The sequence below is a fragment of the Pongo abelii genome, chromosome 1 (assembly GCF_028885655.2).
Source record: "Pongo abelii isolate AG06213 chromosome 1, NHGRI_mPonAbe1-v2.0_pri, whole genome shotgun sequence".
Lineage (NCBI taxonomy): Eukaryota > Metazoa > Chordata > Mammalia > Primates > Hominidae > Pongo > Pongo abelii.
In genome coordinates this window covers 99,851,993-99,868,037 of record NC_071985.2, presented here as the reverse complement: position 1 = coordinate 99,868,037, position 16,045 = coordinate 99,851,993, and the positions used below count along the sequence as shown (strand labels likewise).

The following is a 16,045-nucleotide window of genomic DNA, read 5'->3' as shown; positions in this document are numbered from 1 at the left end:
AGGAAAAACAGACTGTAGGGCAGAGTGTAGTGCAGAAGTAGGGAAGTTAGAGGACTATCACATAAGACTAGGGGGAAACAAAGGGAACTGAAACGGTGTGGTCATTCATGGTAGAGGGAGAGAGAAATGGCCAGATTCATATTATATTTTGAAGAGGCAGGGACAGAATTTGCTAATATGGACCAAAAGAGAAGTAGAGAAGAATAACAACAAAATGATTGAGCAATATTTGATTTGGAATCACATGGCTAAATAATAAAGTCTTTTTTTTTTTTTTTTGAGATGGAGTCTCACTCTGTCGCCCAGGCTGGAGTGCAGTGGCGCGATCGCAGCTCACTGCAACCTCTGCCTCCAGGGTTCGAGCGATTCTTGTGCCTCGGCCTCCCAAGTAGCTGGGATTACAGGCATGAGCCACTGCGCCCAGCTAATTTTTGTATTTTTAGTAGAGACAGGGTTTCACCTCACTGGCCGGGCTGGTCTCCAACTCCTGGCCTCAAGTGATCCACCTGCCTCAGCCTCCCAAAATGCTGGGATTACAGGCTTGAGGCACTGTGCCCGGCCTCTTTCTTTCTTCTCTCTTTCTGTTTTACCTGAGATGGGGTTTCACTATGTTGCCCAGGCTGGATTCAAACTTCTGGGCTCAAGCGATCCTCCCACCTCAGCCTCCCTAGTAGCTGGGACTATGCAGGCATGCCACCGTCCCAGCCAGAATTTTATTTCTTTTTATGGCTGAATGATATTCCATTGTGTAGAATATTACCACATTAGGCTATCCATTCATCTGTTAATGGACACTGGGTTGTTTCTACCTTTGGGCTTTTGTGAATAATGCTGCTAAGAACATTGGTGTATGAGTATCTGAATCCCTGCATTCAATTATTTTGGATCTAAACCCAGGAGTGGAATTGCTGGATTCTATGGTAATTGTATGTTTAAGTTTTTGTGGAACCAACACACTATTTTCCACTGCAGCTGCGCCCTTTTACATTCCCACTAACAATGTACAAGAGTTCAGTTTCTTCACATCCTCATCAACACTTGTTATATTCCAGGTTTTTTGTTGTTGTTGTTGTTGTTGTAATAGCCATTCTAATGGGTATGAAGTGTATCTCACTATGGTTTTGGTTTACATTTCCTTATAGGCTAGTGATGCTGAGCATATTTTCATGTGCTTATTCACCATTTGTATGTCGGTTTTGGTGAAATATGTATTCAAGTCCTTTGCCCATTTTAAATTTTTCTTATTGTAGAGTTGTGGGAGTTCTTTGCATATTTTGGATATTAATTCTTTCATCAGATATATGACTTGTGGATATCTTCTCCCATTCTGTCTTGTCTTTACCCTCTCTTAATAGTGTCCTTTGGTGCAGAAAAAAATTCTAATTTTGACAGAAGTCCAATTTATCTAACTTTTTTTCTTTTTTTTTTTTCTTGAGACAGAATCTCACTCTGTCATCCAGGCTGGAGTGCAGTGGCATGATCTCAGCTCCCTGCAACCTCCGCCTCACAGGGTCAAGTGATTCTCCTGCCTCAGCCTCCCAAGTAGCGAGGATTACAGGGGCCCGCCACCACGCCTGGCTAATTTTTGTATTTTAGTAGAGACGGGGTTTCACCATGTTGGCCAGGCTGGTCTCAAACTCCTGACCTCAGGCGATCCGCCTGCCTCAGCCTCTCAGAGTGTTGGGATTACAGAGTGAGCCACGGCGCCCGGCCCTAATTTTTTGTTGTTGTTGCTTGTGCTGTGGTGTCATAACCACTGCCTAATTCAAGGTCAGGTAGATTTACCCCTGTGTTTTCTAAGAGTTTTAGCTCTTACCTTTAGGTTTTTAGCCATTTTGAATTAATTTTTTATATGAGGTGGAGTAGTGTTCCAACTTCATTCTTCTCCATGTTGTTATTCAGTTGTCCAGCATGACTTTTTGAAAAGACTATTCTTTCCCACCTTGAATTGTCTTGGCACCCCATGTCAATTGAACGTGGTTTATTTCTACACCCTTAATTCTATTCCATTGATCTGTATGCCTTGACTACTATTGGTTTGAAGTTAAGTTTTGAAATTGAGAAGTGCAAGTCCTCCAACTTTGTTCTTTTTCAAGGTTGTTTTGGCTATTCTGAAGCCCTTGAATGTCCATATAATTCTTAGAGCCAGCTTGCCAATTTCTGCAAGGAAGCCAGCTGAGATTTTAATACAAATTGTGTTAATTCTGTAGATCAATTTGGGGATTATTGCCATATTAACAGTGTCATGCTGGGTGCAGCGGCCCACACCTATAATTCCAGCACTTTGGGAGGCCAAGGCGGCCAACATGGGGAGACAAGCTGGTCTCAAACTGCTAGGCTGAGGCGATCCTCTCACCTCGGCCTCCCAAAAAATAATTTTTAAAAAATCAGCTAAGCATGGTAGTGTTCACTGTAGTCCAAGCTACTTAGGAGACTGAGGTGGGAAGAACTCTTGAGCCCAGGAGATCAAGGCTGCAGTGAGCTATGAGTGCCACTGACTCCAGCTTGGGCAACAGAGGGAGACCCTGACGAAAGAGACAGAAAGAGACAGAGAGAGAGAGAGAGAAAAGAAAAAATAAACTTAAAATGTTTTTCAAGACCCAAGTTTCCATATCACTTAATTCAGTCTCCCCTCAGGCAGATTAAACACTGAGATCTCCTTATATCCACTTAATCCCAGAAATGTAGTATAGTTCTTGTTACAGAGTAAGAACTCAATATATATTGGCTGAAGGAATGAACAAATAAATGAATTGGGATTAAATGTTTAGGTGACAGTCTCTACAACCAGACTGTGAGCGCATGAAGTACAGAGAAGATGTTCTATTCATCTTTTTTCCTCCAGCACCTAACACAGTATCCAACACAAAATGAATGTGTACTAGATGCTATTTATTAAACCGTAGTCAAGAGATAAATACTTTATTTCAAAAGTGCAAAGAAGGGAAGATAAATCACATTTCTTTTTATCATGTAAACTTGTACCAAAGACTTATGAATAGATTTATGAATTGGAGTAGAAAACACAGACATTTCTACCTTGAGGATATAGAAGGGAACTTAGGAAGTGAGAAGTCAGGTTACTCTAGTCCTCTAGGGTGCTTAAAGCTAACTAGTCCTGTGAATGAGAATCTAACCTATGTGAAAATCTCCAGCCTGTACCTATACAGCATCAGCCCTGGGACAACACAGTCAGGGGCAGGCTGTAGTCACATCTCTTAGCCTAAGAGTACACAGCTGTCAGGGAAAGTCCTGATGGCCACAGTGAAAAAGGTCATGGGTGGAGAGAAGCAAAGTAGGAAGGATCGTTTGAAGCACAAACAAATGGGGAAACTGAACAGACAATCTCAGTATCACCACATCTGCTTCAAAAATGGCACACCAACTCCCTTCCAAAGTGCATCGTTACACTGCACCATCGTGGAAGAAATGGAAGAGCAGGATGGATTTGGCTGGCTGGAGTCACATCTTGGGGAAGCTGGCCAGGTTGGCAATGCCACAGGCGTTGTTCTTATTTCGAGCCATGAGGATATATCCTTTGTTTCCCCAGTTTTCTCCCCAGCTGTAAGACCAATCAAGAAAAATACTTAGTACTCTCAGTTTATTTATTCATTAAAATATTTACTGAGTATTGTGCGAGGTACTGATGGTACACAAAAATGAATATGATGCTTTTTACCTTTAAAGAGTTTAAAGTCAAGAAATAGGGAGAAGGCATAATACTGTAGGTATCAAAGGAGGGAAAGATTCCTTCTGATCAAGAAAATCTTAGAGGCTTGATGTAAGAGACGGCATTTGAGCTGAGCCAAAAGGCTGAGTAGAATTTCGACCTGTGGGAAGGGGATGCCAGTGGAAGGGTGTGAAATGAACAACAGAGGCAGGAAAGTGTGGGGCACTGTTAGGATCATGTAGCTGAAAAGCAGTGTGCCTAACAGGGTGTAGTGGGAGAGATGTCTGGAAAGGCAGATTGAGATCAGGTTGAATTACCTTTACTGCAAGGTTAAAGAGCTTCACCTTTCCTCTGTGACCCATCATAGTGAGGAGCCAGTGAGGGATTTTGACTGGGAGAGTGATATGATCAGAGCTGTATTTGGGGAATATTAATCTTGAAAATGTAAGTTTAGAGCATAAGAAAGAGGCTGAAGCTGGTGATCTTGATGTGGGAGTAAACGCCATAGGAGAGATGGATGAAACTATGAGAGTGGATGAGATTACTAAGGAAATGAGTAGCGAGACTAGAAGACAAGAGAGACGACGTGAGACAGAGGAGAGAGAAAGAGGAGAGAGGACAGATTGTCTGTATATCTTCCTAAATTGTTTTCAGTCCTCTTTCCCCAACCAGCAACTTCTCTAATTACCCAACACATTTTATTTAAAACCTGTACCCTCCCCAACTCTCCCCTTCTCCAGGGACTCCCAGTGTTCCTGATCCTGCCCGGGTGTGTCTTTCTTCCTCCCAGCTCTCTTGGAAGCTATCTCCACACATGGCACCTGATCATGAAAGAACAGGGTAAGTGCTTGGACCTGGGAGTCAAGAGAAGAGACAACACAGGGCAGAAGCTGTGGGAGACTTGGGAAGATGCTCAGGTTCACCTTGAGTTGGAACTGTGATATAAAAAGTTGCTTCAGGTTTGAACAACACCACTGCGTGAGTCTGTGAGCGACCCAGAGTCTAGGGCTCCTGCTCCTTGGAGGGCACTAAGGACAGGAGATTTAGCCAGTGCTGCTGCCAGGTTAATGGTGATCAGCCAGGAAAGGAAAACTATAATTGTTATCAATCTGCCCCTCCCCAAAAGTCACAAGGTGCTAAAGAGAAATGGGAAGCAAGGTACCCTGGAGTTTTCTTTGTTCCCCAGCATAGGAAAGTAAACACTAACTTTTTTTGTTTATATCTTATTTCTAAAAAATGTTTCTCTTCACAATCTTTGGCAAGTTCTTATATACGTGTATCCTAAGTGTATCTTGAAGGAAAAAAACTGTTCAAAGGAATATTAAACCTTTATACTGTTCCCCTACTGTTAAAGACAGACTGCTAATGGAAACCACCCTAAGAAACTGATCACATTAGAGACAAAAGAAAGTAAAAATATGTAATCCCAAAGCTCCTGCTGGTTCTTTGTATTGCTTTATCTCATGGTTAGTTAGGTCTGTCTTATTGGGCTCTGAGCTCACTGAAGGTATCATCTGCTCATTGGTTTATGTATGTCACTAAGCACCTTGCACACAGGGAGCATCTGCCCAGCACATAATTGAGCACTATTGTCTGGCGGATATGGTTTGGATGTGTGTCCCCTCCCAGTCTCATGCTGAAATGTGATCCCCAATGTGGGAGGTGGGGCATAGTGGGAGGTGTTTGGGTTATGGGAGTGGATTCCTTATGAATGGCTTGGTGCCATCGCCTTGGTGATGAGTGAGTTGTCACTCTATTAGTTCATTGAAGAGCTGGTTCTTTAAAGAGTCGGCACCTCCCTCTCTCTCTTGCTCCCTCTCTCACTATGTGACATGCCTGCTCCCTCTTTTGCCTTCTGCCATGAGTAAAAGCTCCGAGGCCTTATCAGAAGCTGAGCAGATACTAGTGCCACGCTTTATATAGCCAAACAAACCTCGTTTCTTTATAAATTACCCAGTCTCAGGTATTCTTTTGTAGCAATGCAAAATGGACTAACACACTGGCCATTAAGTGTCGGACTCAGAATTAAGAGCCTCTGACTGAGAAGACAGAAGTGAGAACTCTGAGATAATTTTTTCTTGATTTGGGACAGAGAAAGGAATATTGGGAAGCTGGAGGTGAGGCTGAGTGTTAAAAGGGTGACTGAATAACAAAAGTAGTGTTCCCATCATTACCTGTTTTTAATTATCCAGTGCTTGTTTCCCTTCTGGATTCCATATCCCACTGCCAAAACCGCATGGTTCAGATTATCGCTATTGCAGCTTTCATCATAATACACACCTAGAATACAAACTACCAGTGTGAGGCTCTGTGCAATCCAAGGGTCACCCTGTGGGATCTCCCAGTCTAGGAGACTGAAGAATTCCATCCGTGTCAGGAGGGTTTACCACAGAGATGCTGCTCCATACTGCAGCAGTTGTTAATTTCTCTCTGGCCACCTCCATGTGAATACAAAAACTAAGTACTGAAAATACTCAAGGTCCTTCGAGAAGCCATCAAGTTTGTATTATAAAAGACAGTGCTGTATAGGATCAGCAGCTTCTTACCTTTGCTGTAAAATTGGAAGGAAGTCAGGCTTGCATCAATGGCCACAGAGACAGGTCCCACTCGGGCCACTGCCCTCTTCAGGGCTTTCTCATTCCCCTCGGGGATCTCTCTGTACCCTCTGCATTTAGCTGCCTTGCCTGTTGGGTTGTACATACAACTCTCCTCCTGGAAGAAACAAGATTGTAATAGGACTAGGACAAAGCAATAGGCAATGAGTCCGTGAGTGAGAAACTCAACCAATATTTTGAGTGATGACAGTGAACTAACAGAGGCAGCAGTCTAGGGTTTCTAGAGAGGGTCTGTTCTTCCTCAGAAAAATGAATATGAAAAGAGGATTCCCTCCTTCCACCACACATAAAAATCAACTAACTACAGGCCGGGCGCGGTGGCTCATGCCTGTAATCCCAGCACTTTGGGAGGCCGAGGCGGGCAGATCACGAGGTCAGGAGATCAAGACCATCCTGGCTAACACGGTGAAACCCCGTCTCTACTAAAAATACAAAAAAATTAGCCAGGCGTGGTAGCGGGCACCTGTAGTCCCAGCTACTCGGGAGGCTGAGGCAGGAGAATGGCGTGAACCTGGGAGGCGGAGCTTGCAGTGAGCCAAGATCACGCCACTGCACTCCAGCCTGGGCGAGAGCGAGACTCCATCTCAAAAAATAAAAATCAAATAAAATAAAATCAACTACAGGTGTTTAAAGACATAAATGTGGGAGGAAAACCTGTAAAACAGTAGGGAAAGATTTCTGAAATAAGATTTTTTTAAAAAGCATAAACCATCTTCTGGCCACATAGTATGTATTAGCCTCAGGGGGCAGGAAGGCACCAGCTGCTGTGTGGGTAGGAGGCCAAGGCCAAGGCTTAGCTAGAGGGAAGACCTGGGCCCTCTGCACCTATATCAGGGGAACTGGTGTGATCCTTATGCTCTCATCAAAGACAAAATATGAAAGTACATAACAAGACACTAAAATAGATTAAAGAACTTAGCAATTTAGCCTATGACTTCCAACACTATATTTTACAGGTAGTTAGCAATGTTTTGTTGGCAAGCCACAATTATGGAATCGAACAATAGCCCATGTCAAGGTGGTGTATTATCTTCAGCAATTCATTTTCCTACAGACTACCCCTTCAGAACCCTAAGGTTGCATCCACAAGAACATATTATCTACTACTCAGGTGGCTGAGGCAGGAGGATTGTTTGTGCCCAGGAGTTTGAGGCTTTAGTGTACTATGATCATGCTGTGAATAGCCACTCTACTCCAGCCGGTGCAAGATAGTGAGATACCCTCTAAAAAAATACATTATCTAACATTATCTAAATATTAACAGCAATAGCAGCATTTGATATGCTATTTTAAGATTACAGTGGTCTACTGCCTTGATATTTTTCAAGATACCTTTGTTTCTCCATGTGCTCCAAATCCCTGATGCTTCCTCGTGCCAAAAATTACACAGAATTACAAGTGAAACAGAATATCTTGGAAATTTACTCAAAAAGATATTATGTGATGATACTTTAAAGTCAAAATAACCTGCATTATAGCTGGAACAAACTTATAATACCATCCCTTTAAAATGTTATCTGGCCGCCCTATCAGATCTCTTCTTTTTTATCTTTTTATTTTTTGAGACAGACTCTCTGTCACCCAGGCTGGAGTGCAATGGCATGATCTTGGCTCACTGCAACCTCTGCCTCCTGGGTTCCAGCAATTCTCCTGCCTCAGCCTGCTGGGATTACAGGTGTGCGCCATCACACCTGGCTAATTTTTATATTTTTAGTAGAGATGGGGTTTCACCATGTTATCCCAGCTGGTCTCAAACTCCTGACCTCAAGTGATCTGCCTGCCTCAGCCTCCCAAAGTACTTGGATTATAGGTGTGAGCCACCATACCTGGCCATATCTCTTCTTTTTTCAATTTTATTTTTTCTTACCTTTCTCCATTCATAAATGAATAAAACACATTACAAAAATTGCAAAGGAAAATTAATCATTTTACTATATTAAAATTAACTTTTTTTTTTTTTTTGAGACGCAGTCTCGCTCAGTCGCCCAGGCTGGAGTGTAGTGGTGTGATCTCGGCTCACTGCAAGCTCCGCCTCCCGGGTTCACGCCATTCTCCTGCCTCAGCCTCCCGAGTAGCTGGAACTACAGGCACCCGCCACCACGCCTGGCCAATTTTTTTGTATTTTTAGTAGAGACAGGGCTTCACCGTGTTAGCCAGGATGGTCTCGATCTCCTGACCTTGTGATCCACCCGTCTCAGCCTCCCAAAGTGCTGGGATTACAGGTGTGAGCCACCGCGCCCAGCCTATTAAAATTAACTTTTCTAGATTGAAAGACATCATAAAGAGAATGAAAAGACAAACCTCAACTTTTAAGTACATAGTATTATATCCAAATATTCTTTTTAAACTTTTAAGAATCACTAAGAAAGAGAAAAAACAACCCAATTAAAAATGGGTAAGAGGTGGGGCATGGTGGCTCACACCTGTAATCCCAGCACTTTGGGAGGCCGAGGCGGGCGGACCACCTGAGGTCAGGAGTTCAAGACCAGCCTGGCCAACATGGTGAAACCCTGTCTGTACTAAAAATACAAAAACTAGCTGGGCGTAGTTGTGGGTGCCTATAATCCCAGCTACTCAGGAGGCTGAGGCAGGAGAATTGCTTGAACCCAGGAGGTGAAGGTTGCAGTGAGCCAAGATCGCGCCACTGCACTCAAGCCTAGGCGACAAAAGCAAAACTCCATTTCAAAAAAAAAAAAAAAAAGGGTAGGCCTGGCATGGTGGCTTACATCTATAATCCCAGCACTTTCGGAGGTGGGAGGATTGCTTGAGCCTAGGAGTTTGAGACCAGCCTTGGCAACATAGCAAGACAATGTCTCTACCAAAAAAAATTTTTGTTGTTTTTGGGGACAGGGTCTCACTCTGTCACCCAGGCTAGAGAGCAGTGACATGATCATAGCTCACAGCAGCCTTGAATTCCCAGGCTCAAGTTGTCCTCCCAACCAGCCTCCTGAGTAGCTAGAACTACAGGTGCACGCCATCATACCTGGCTACTTTTAAAAAAATTTTCTGTAGAGATGAGGTCTTGCTATGTTGTACCAGGCTGATCTGAAACTCCTGGGCTTAAGTGATCCTCCCACCTCAGCCTCCCAAAGTGTTGGGATTACAGGCATGAGCCACCATGCCTAGCCTCTACAAAAAAAAAATTTCAAAGGTTTTTTGAAATTGGGTGGGCATGATGGCATGCACCTATATCCTAGCTATTTGGGAGGCCGAGGCGAGAGGATTGCTTGAGCCCAGGAAGTGGAGGCTGCAGTGAGCTATGACTGTATCACCACTCCCCAGCCTGGGCAACAGAGTAAGACCCTGTTTCAAAAAAATAAAAAGAAAAACAAATGAGCAAAAGATAAAACAGTTAATTCACTGAAGAAGAAATGCAAATGGCCAGATAAACATACTGATAAAAAGGTGATTGAATGGGATTTCTTATACATTGCAGGTATAAATTTTTCCAAATATTTTGGCAAACAATTTGACATTGTGTAGTAAAGTTGAAGATAGACATACCCTAAGACCCAGACAATTCAGTTCCAAGGCATTATATCCTAGTAAGAAATTCTTGCACATGTGCATGGGAGACATACCTAGGAATGTTTGCAGAAAATAAACATCCCTGGTAGATACATCTTACATTGTTACATACTAGTGGTATGAATTATACTGTCTTATCTCCTTAAGTGTCCATTTCCTCACCTATACATTGAAGATAAGTCTACCTTACAGAGTTGTTATGAGATTAAATGAAAAAAAGAAAAAGAAAAAATGCACTAAGGACATGGCTTAGAACACAGTAGCCATCATTTTTATTCTCAAACTTGCTATCCCTGTTTCAGAGGTTTCTGTTGTGAAGGCCCTACATTATATTATCTATCAGACCCAGCCCTATGTGTATAAAAAAACCCCTCAGGTTGCCTCCCTTTCAGATATGATTTCCTTCCTATGCAGGAGGAACTGAGTTAATCCCTTATCTCTTATATGAAGCAACTTGTTTTTTCTCTCATTTTATACATGTTAGCATGTAAACTTACATAATTTGCTGAAATGTTCTGAAAACTCACACTGAGATCATATAAAATAAAGCCACACAATTTGTGAAAATAGCATGGGGGTTTGTGGGTTTGTTGTGGGAGTGAGGAATTGAGCAGAGGGTTATAGAACCCTGCTCAGAAGTCTATGGGGTAGGTAGCCTAGCCTCTGTTTTCTCTCCATGGCAGAGATGCAAATAGGAGCTATAGTAGCTTAAGCTCCCTAAATTCTCCCAGATTGTGGAAATCTTCTTGGCCTTCTGTGGGAAATTATTCCATCAAGAAAGCAGGATAGGATAACAGAAAACAGTATTTCTGGAATTGTTTCCAGTACAAAATATCATGCTGGGGAAGGAGGAGCCGACAGAGCTGTATAATTGTGTGGCGCAATCTCACCTGTCCCACATATGGGTAGGCATCTTCAGAGTCAATACCCCGGTTCTTCTGCACATATTGGAAGGCATTGGTCATGTAGCCCCCTCCACAGCCATCATTCTCAGACACACAATCCACTAGGTTCTGGGGACTCAGATTTAACAGTTTGCCAGTTTTCTTCTTGAGTTGGCCCTCCAGGGCACCCACAGAGCTAAAAGCCCAACAGGAACCACACTGACCCTGAGAGGCATACAGAGAAACTATCAATCTTTGCTGTTTACATTTTCTATATCTTTTCTCTACCTGCCTGAAGAAATTCCATGTGTTCTAAAAATTTCAGCACAAATGTTGTCTTTGTTGTGAGTCTTCCTCTTCCCCTTAACATCTGTTGCATTGTTCTACTGCTATTGATTTTTGCTACCATTTTTACTATTAGCTACAGTAAAGCAGAGCACAGTACCAGCTTTGGAGGCATTTGTCCTGGGTGCTAACCCTGACTTTGCCACCCAGTAGCTATGTGACCCTGGGTAAGCTACTAAACTTGCCTGTGTCTCAGTTTCTCTATGCATAAAATATTGTTATGAGGATTAAAATATTTAACTCATGTAAAGAGTTAAGAAGTTCCTGACAAACAATAAAATCTCGAAAAGTATTAGCTATTATTGTTTGTGCAGCTAGATTGTAGATTCTTCTTTCTTTCCTGTTCTATTTTTTTAGATTGAGATTTCCTGAGGACACAGGTTGTATCTTAGTCATCTTGAATCTCTGCTGCCTAACACTGCATCTGGTAGGTTCTGGGGGTCAAGAAGTATTTGTTAAATGAACGTTAAATCAATTGTTTATCTTGCTGATACAATCCTGTGTTGTTTGGGTTGTGAAAAAACTGACATTCTCATGCTAGTAAGAATGTAAGATTGCAAAAACTTTTTTGGGCTGGGCATGGTGGCTCAGGTCTGTAATCCTAGCACTTTGGGAGGCCGAGGCAGGCAGATTGCTTGAGCCCAGGAATTTGAGACCAGCCTGGGCAGCATGGCAAAACCCTGTCTCTACAAAAAATTTTAAAAAATTAGCTGGGTGTGGTGGCATGTGCCTCTAGTCCCAGCTACTAGGGAGGCTAAGGTTGGAGAATCACTTGAGCCTGAGAGGTTGAGGCTGCAGTGAGCCATGATTGCGCCACTGGACTCCAGCCTGGGTGACAGAGACGCTGTCTCAAAAAAAAAAAAAAAAATTTTTTTGGGGGGAGGAAAGGATTATTTGTGACCTAACAATTCCAATTTTAGGACTTATTTTGCATAAATATTTGTACATGTGCACAAAAACATATGCACAAGGGTGCTTATTGCAACACTATTTGCAATAAAGAAAAACCAGGCCGCGATGGCTCATGACTCTAATCCCAGCACTTTGGGAGGTTGAGGCAGGTGGATCACCTGAGGTCAGTTCAAGACCAGCCTGGCCAACATGGTGAAAACCCATCTCTATAAAAATAGAAAAATTAGCCAGGCGAGTGGCGCATGCCTGTAATCTCAGCTACTCGGGAGGCTGAGGCAGGAGAATCGCTTGAACCCGGGAGGTGTAGGTTGCAGTGAGCCAAGATTGCACCACTGCACTCCATCCTGGGCGACAGAGTGAGACTCCATCTCAAAAAAAAAAAAGGAAAAGAAAAAGAAAAACCAGAAACAACCCAAATGTACAGAAACAAACGAGGTTAAATAACGGAATGGGAATGGGGAGATGTACCTTAATTCCTTGCCCTCTCTTCCTGGTGCCCTTTCACCTCAAGAACAAAGCAGCAGAAAAAGGAAAAGGTCATGCCAGATTACATATGCACACCCAGAAGAAAGGAGAGTACCTGATTTTTGACAGGAGTAACATATCCTTTCTTTCGATAGTCGACAGAATCTGGGGCTCTACCTTCCCAGTCTGGGATATAAAGGGTGTCATTACTGCGGGAATGAGACAGGGGTACTTTGAGTCCAGTCATCTTCTGAACCACCTCTTCACTGGTCTGAGACAAAGAAGAAAGAGGCTAGGCATCAGCAGGGAACTAAAGCAAATGGTGCAGGCGGGACAAGAGCTGAAGCTATATTTACCATGTCCCCCAAGTGGTTCATAGCCAGTTCATATGTATGGACACCAAGAGAAGCCTCAAGGTTATGGATGGAAATATACTTCAGGTTTTTTTCCCAAATTAAACGCCGAGAGATTTCATCCACCTAAACAAAGCATAGTCAGTACTTGCATAGACTGTGTACCGTTACATATGTAATATTGTGAAAGGTTTTAGGAGAATAAAGGAAACTCACAATCATAAAAATTTACAGTTTAGTTGGGGAACTAACCATGGAATTATTAAGAGCCTGCAAGAAGAGATAATATGTAAACAAATACAACACAAAGCTCTGGAGAGACAGAAAAATTGCTTATAGATTAACAGCATTAATCTTAGAACTCTTCCCAAAAGAGAAATGTAACACACTTATAAAGCAAAGGAAGGATACAATTTGACAGAGGATGATTTGAAGCATAGGAATGAAAACCGTATGTTAACATGAGTTAGGGAAGAGGGACTGATTTGCTTGGAATAAAGCATTTGGATTGAAGAAGGGAGTCTGGAAGCTAAGATGGGAGAGCTCAGGTCTCAGCCTTCCTGCCATGCCCCCTCCAGGACCCCAGGCACCTTGTTGTTATATTGCTTCCTGTGGGTCTTCTTCCATAGCTCCCAGTGGGTGTCCAGTATCTCCTCAGGGTACAGAGCAAAGCTCACCACAGGTAGCAGCAGAACCTTGAGCCCCCACATCCTGCAGAAGAATGTAATTAGGGAAAACTCTTCCATTTGGCAGGGCAACAGGGGAAAGCTAGGCTTTATGAGGAAGAGGAAGGTAGACGGAAAAAGAGTGATAAAACAATGATAGTTAGGAGGGGCCTGTGTTTAGATAGAGTGCTGGAACATCTGGTTCCAAGGACTTTGATCTAGGGAGATTTCGCCATTTCTCTCTTTCTCTCTGTCTCTCTCTCTCTCTCTCTCTCTCTCGGGAGATTTAGCCAACATACACACTCTGTTTCTCTCTCTCTCTCTCTCTCTCTCACACACACACACACACACACACACACGTACACAACCAGAAATGGGATAGAAACTGGACAATCAGAATGGGCTCAGTGCCTGTTTCCTCCAGGGTCCCTAGCAGGCTTGGAGACAGACAAAGAGCAAGATGGTAGTGGGGTTCAGAATACACAAAGGAGAGACTTCCGTCTAAGTTTTGCTTCCTGATCATTTCTTCGAAGCATTCTTCTCTTTCTTGCCTAAATTCTGGTACTTTCCCAGATCTTGTCAGAAGAGGACAAGGGAAAATATGACAATGCTTCCTGTTTTCTGAGACATTTTATATCTCCTCATTCTCCTTATGCATTTCTTCCTCCTTTTTCTCTCCCCTCCCTCCTTAGGCAGGAAACTGCCCTAATCTTAACCAGATGCTGCGGGCAAGATTTTTTATTTTTCCCCTAACAACAAAAACCCACTGTGGCTGCCGCAAAGGACAAGAAGCCTCAGATCCAAGGTTTGTTAGAAGAATGTTCAGACTGAAAAGCAACGTTCTATGATGATGAAATTCACAGCTTTTCATAAGTTTACTCTAGTTAGCTTCACTCATTTCTTGCATTGGCTTTCTTAATTACAAATCCTCCATTTTAAGAACAATTTGCAGCCTGCAGCATGACATATGGCTTACACAATTGCTTATAGTCCATTTACATGTAATTTTGCAAACTGGCAAAATGTCCAGTAGGACATTTAAAAACTAGAGTGTTAAGGGCTTTGAGATGTCTCAGTGAATAGGAAGCACTCAGCTACTACCTCCCCATACCACTCTCCTCCTCCTCACTAAGGAGTTAACCCTTTTGATCCTTGTTGGCCAAAGTAGAAAATGCTGCAGAAAGGCCACTCTTGAAGGATGGGCAAATGATTCCCTATATACTTTGCTTTTACTAACAATCATGTATGTATATATATAAATCATACAAGGAATTCTACAGATTTCCAGGCAGATTTTATTTAGCCAGAGAATGACCTAAGAAGTGCATCTCTGTTTTCATCTGCAGAGGCTAAAAGTTTATGTGATCCTCAAGTCACTACATCCCTAATACTCAGAGAATTGACAGGAATGAAAAGCTAAAAGATCTAAGAAGTTGCAAACGTTACCTGCTGATGGAAATCTGTTGTCTGGCTTCGTTTCGGCAGCAAAGTGTGGGCACACCATCAGGGGTGCTAGATTTATTCCATCGGGATTGCGGAAGTCAGCTCCAGTGGTCGGCTGGAAAATTTGGGTAAGAGGAGGAGGCGGGGATAGAAATGCTGAGAGAAGGAAGGGTAGGGAGGAGGGAAGGAGGCAGTGGATTTGTAGTGTTTCTGTGTGTGTGCAGCATGTGTGCCAGGGTAGGGAATTACTAGGTATTTAGTCTCACAAGACTGTCTTTGGTGGCAAATAACAAGACCTCAATATCTATTGACTCAAATAGGAGCTTACTTTCTCTTTTGGTGAGTAAAAGGAAGGACACAGCCCTAGTCTCTCCCATCCTTCTTCTTCAATATCTTTATTTTAATATTGGGGGATTACATCTTTTCCTACCCCTTTCCTGTTATGATTTACCTCTCCAACATTGAAACCTATTTTCAAATTTGTGTCTGACTCTCACCTCTGGGACGTGGTAATGAACATAAAAGGCTATAAAAGAATAACGTAATGGAAGCCATAGGCTCCAGAATTCTTTGTATTTTTATAAGCTTGTTGGTTGCAAGTTGTCATTACTTCCAGGCAGAAGAATAGTTTTCCCAGCCTAATGTGGTTTTGCTGAAGGAGGATATGCCCAGAAAGTCCAGGTGAAACTGTCTTTAAAAGTAACCAAAAACAGCAGTCCTGGTTATTTATGACAGCACTTGAATCAATGCCGTAAGTTCTGATGGACTCACATGTGACCCTGTTGCTAAAACTCTCAGGTGGTGGGATGCCCGATAAACATCATCTGTCTCAATTAAAATCCCCAATCTAGGACAAGTCACATGAGCTTCTCCAAATGCTTCCCCAACATCCAGGCATGTGACAGATCATAAGAATCTAGCTGAGTCCTCAAACCACACCCCAAACTTCATTTTCTTCCATAAACAGATGTGGGGAAGGAGGAAAAAAGGCTTCTTGGAATAGAAAAGATAATAAATGGGATCTGTAATAGACTCAGTTTCTAGCTGGATTCCATGCATAAACCCTCAAGAATACAGGCTTATGCCTCTGGATTTTAAGAGTTGCTAATGGGCTAGGCGCAGTGGTTCACGCCTGTAATCCCAGGCCTTTGGGAGGCCAAAGCAT

General features: G+C 42.8%; 1 protein-coding gene across 2 annotated transcripts; it reads right to left on the bottom strand.

The window, feature by feature from the left end:
• Positions 1-2,906: 2,906 nt before the first annotated feature.
• CTSK (cathepsin K) lies at positions 2,907-15,554 on the bottom strand. Of its 2 annotated transcripts, none has more exons than XM_009244699.4 (8): positions 14,884-15,554; positions 13,363-13,483; positions 12,776-12,898; positions 12,535-12,690; positions 10,704-10,922; positions 6,217-6,382; positions 5,845-5,950; positions 2,907-3,562 (listed from the first exon to the last, which is right to left on the bottom strand). In XM_009244699.4, the coding sequence occupies exons 2-8, from the start codon at positions 13,480-13,482 to the stop codon at positions 3,463-3,465; spliced, it is 990 nt and encodes a 329-aa protein (XP_009242974.1). In that variant the 5' UTR covers position 13,483; positions 14,884-15,554; the 3' UTR covers positions 2,907-3,462. The 2 variants fall into 2 exon arrangements, with proteins under 2 accessions (XP_009242974.1, XP_024102311.1); XM_024246543.3 differs by lacking the exon at positions 14,884-15,554 and adding an exon at positions 13,849-14,515.
• Between the last annotated feature and the right edge of the window lie 491 nt (positions 15,555-16,045).

What these genes read in the sequence shown, in the direction of transcription:
- CTSK (XM_009244699.4), bottom strand. Translation starts at nt 13,482, where the DNA reads ATGTGGGGGCTCAAGGTTCTGCTGCTACCTGTGGTGAGCTTTGCTCTG. An exon ending in TGAACCACTTGGGGGACATG is followed by an intron (nt 12,691 to 12,775) that starts GTAAATATAGCT and finishes TCTTTGTCTCAG; the next exon opens with ACCAGTGAAGAGGTGGTTCA. An exon ending in TTACTCCTGTCAAAAATCAG is followed by an intron (nt 10,923 to 12,534) that starts GTACTCTCCTTT and finishes TATGCCTCTCAG; the next exon opens with GGTCAGTGTGGTTCCTGTTG.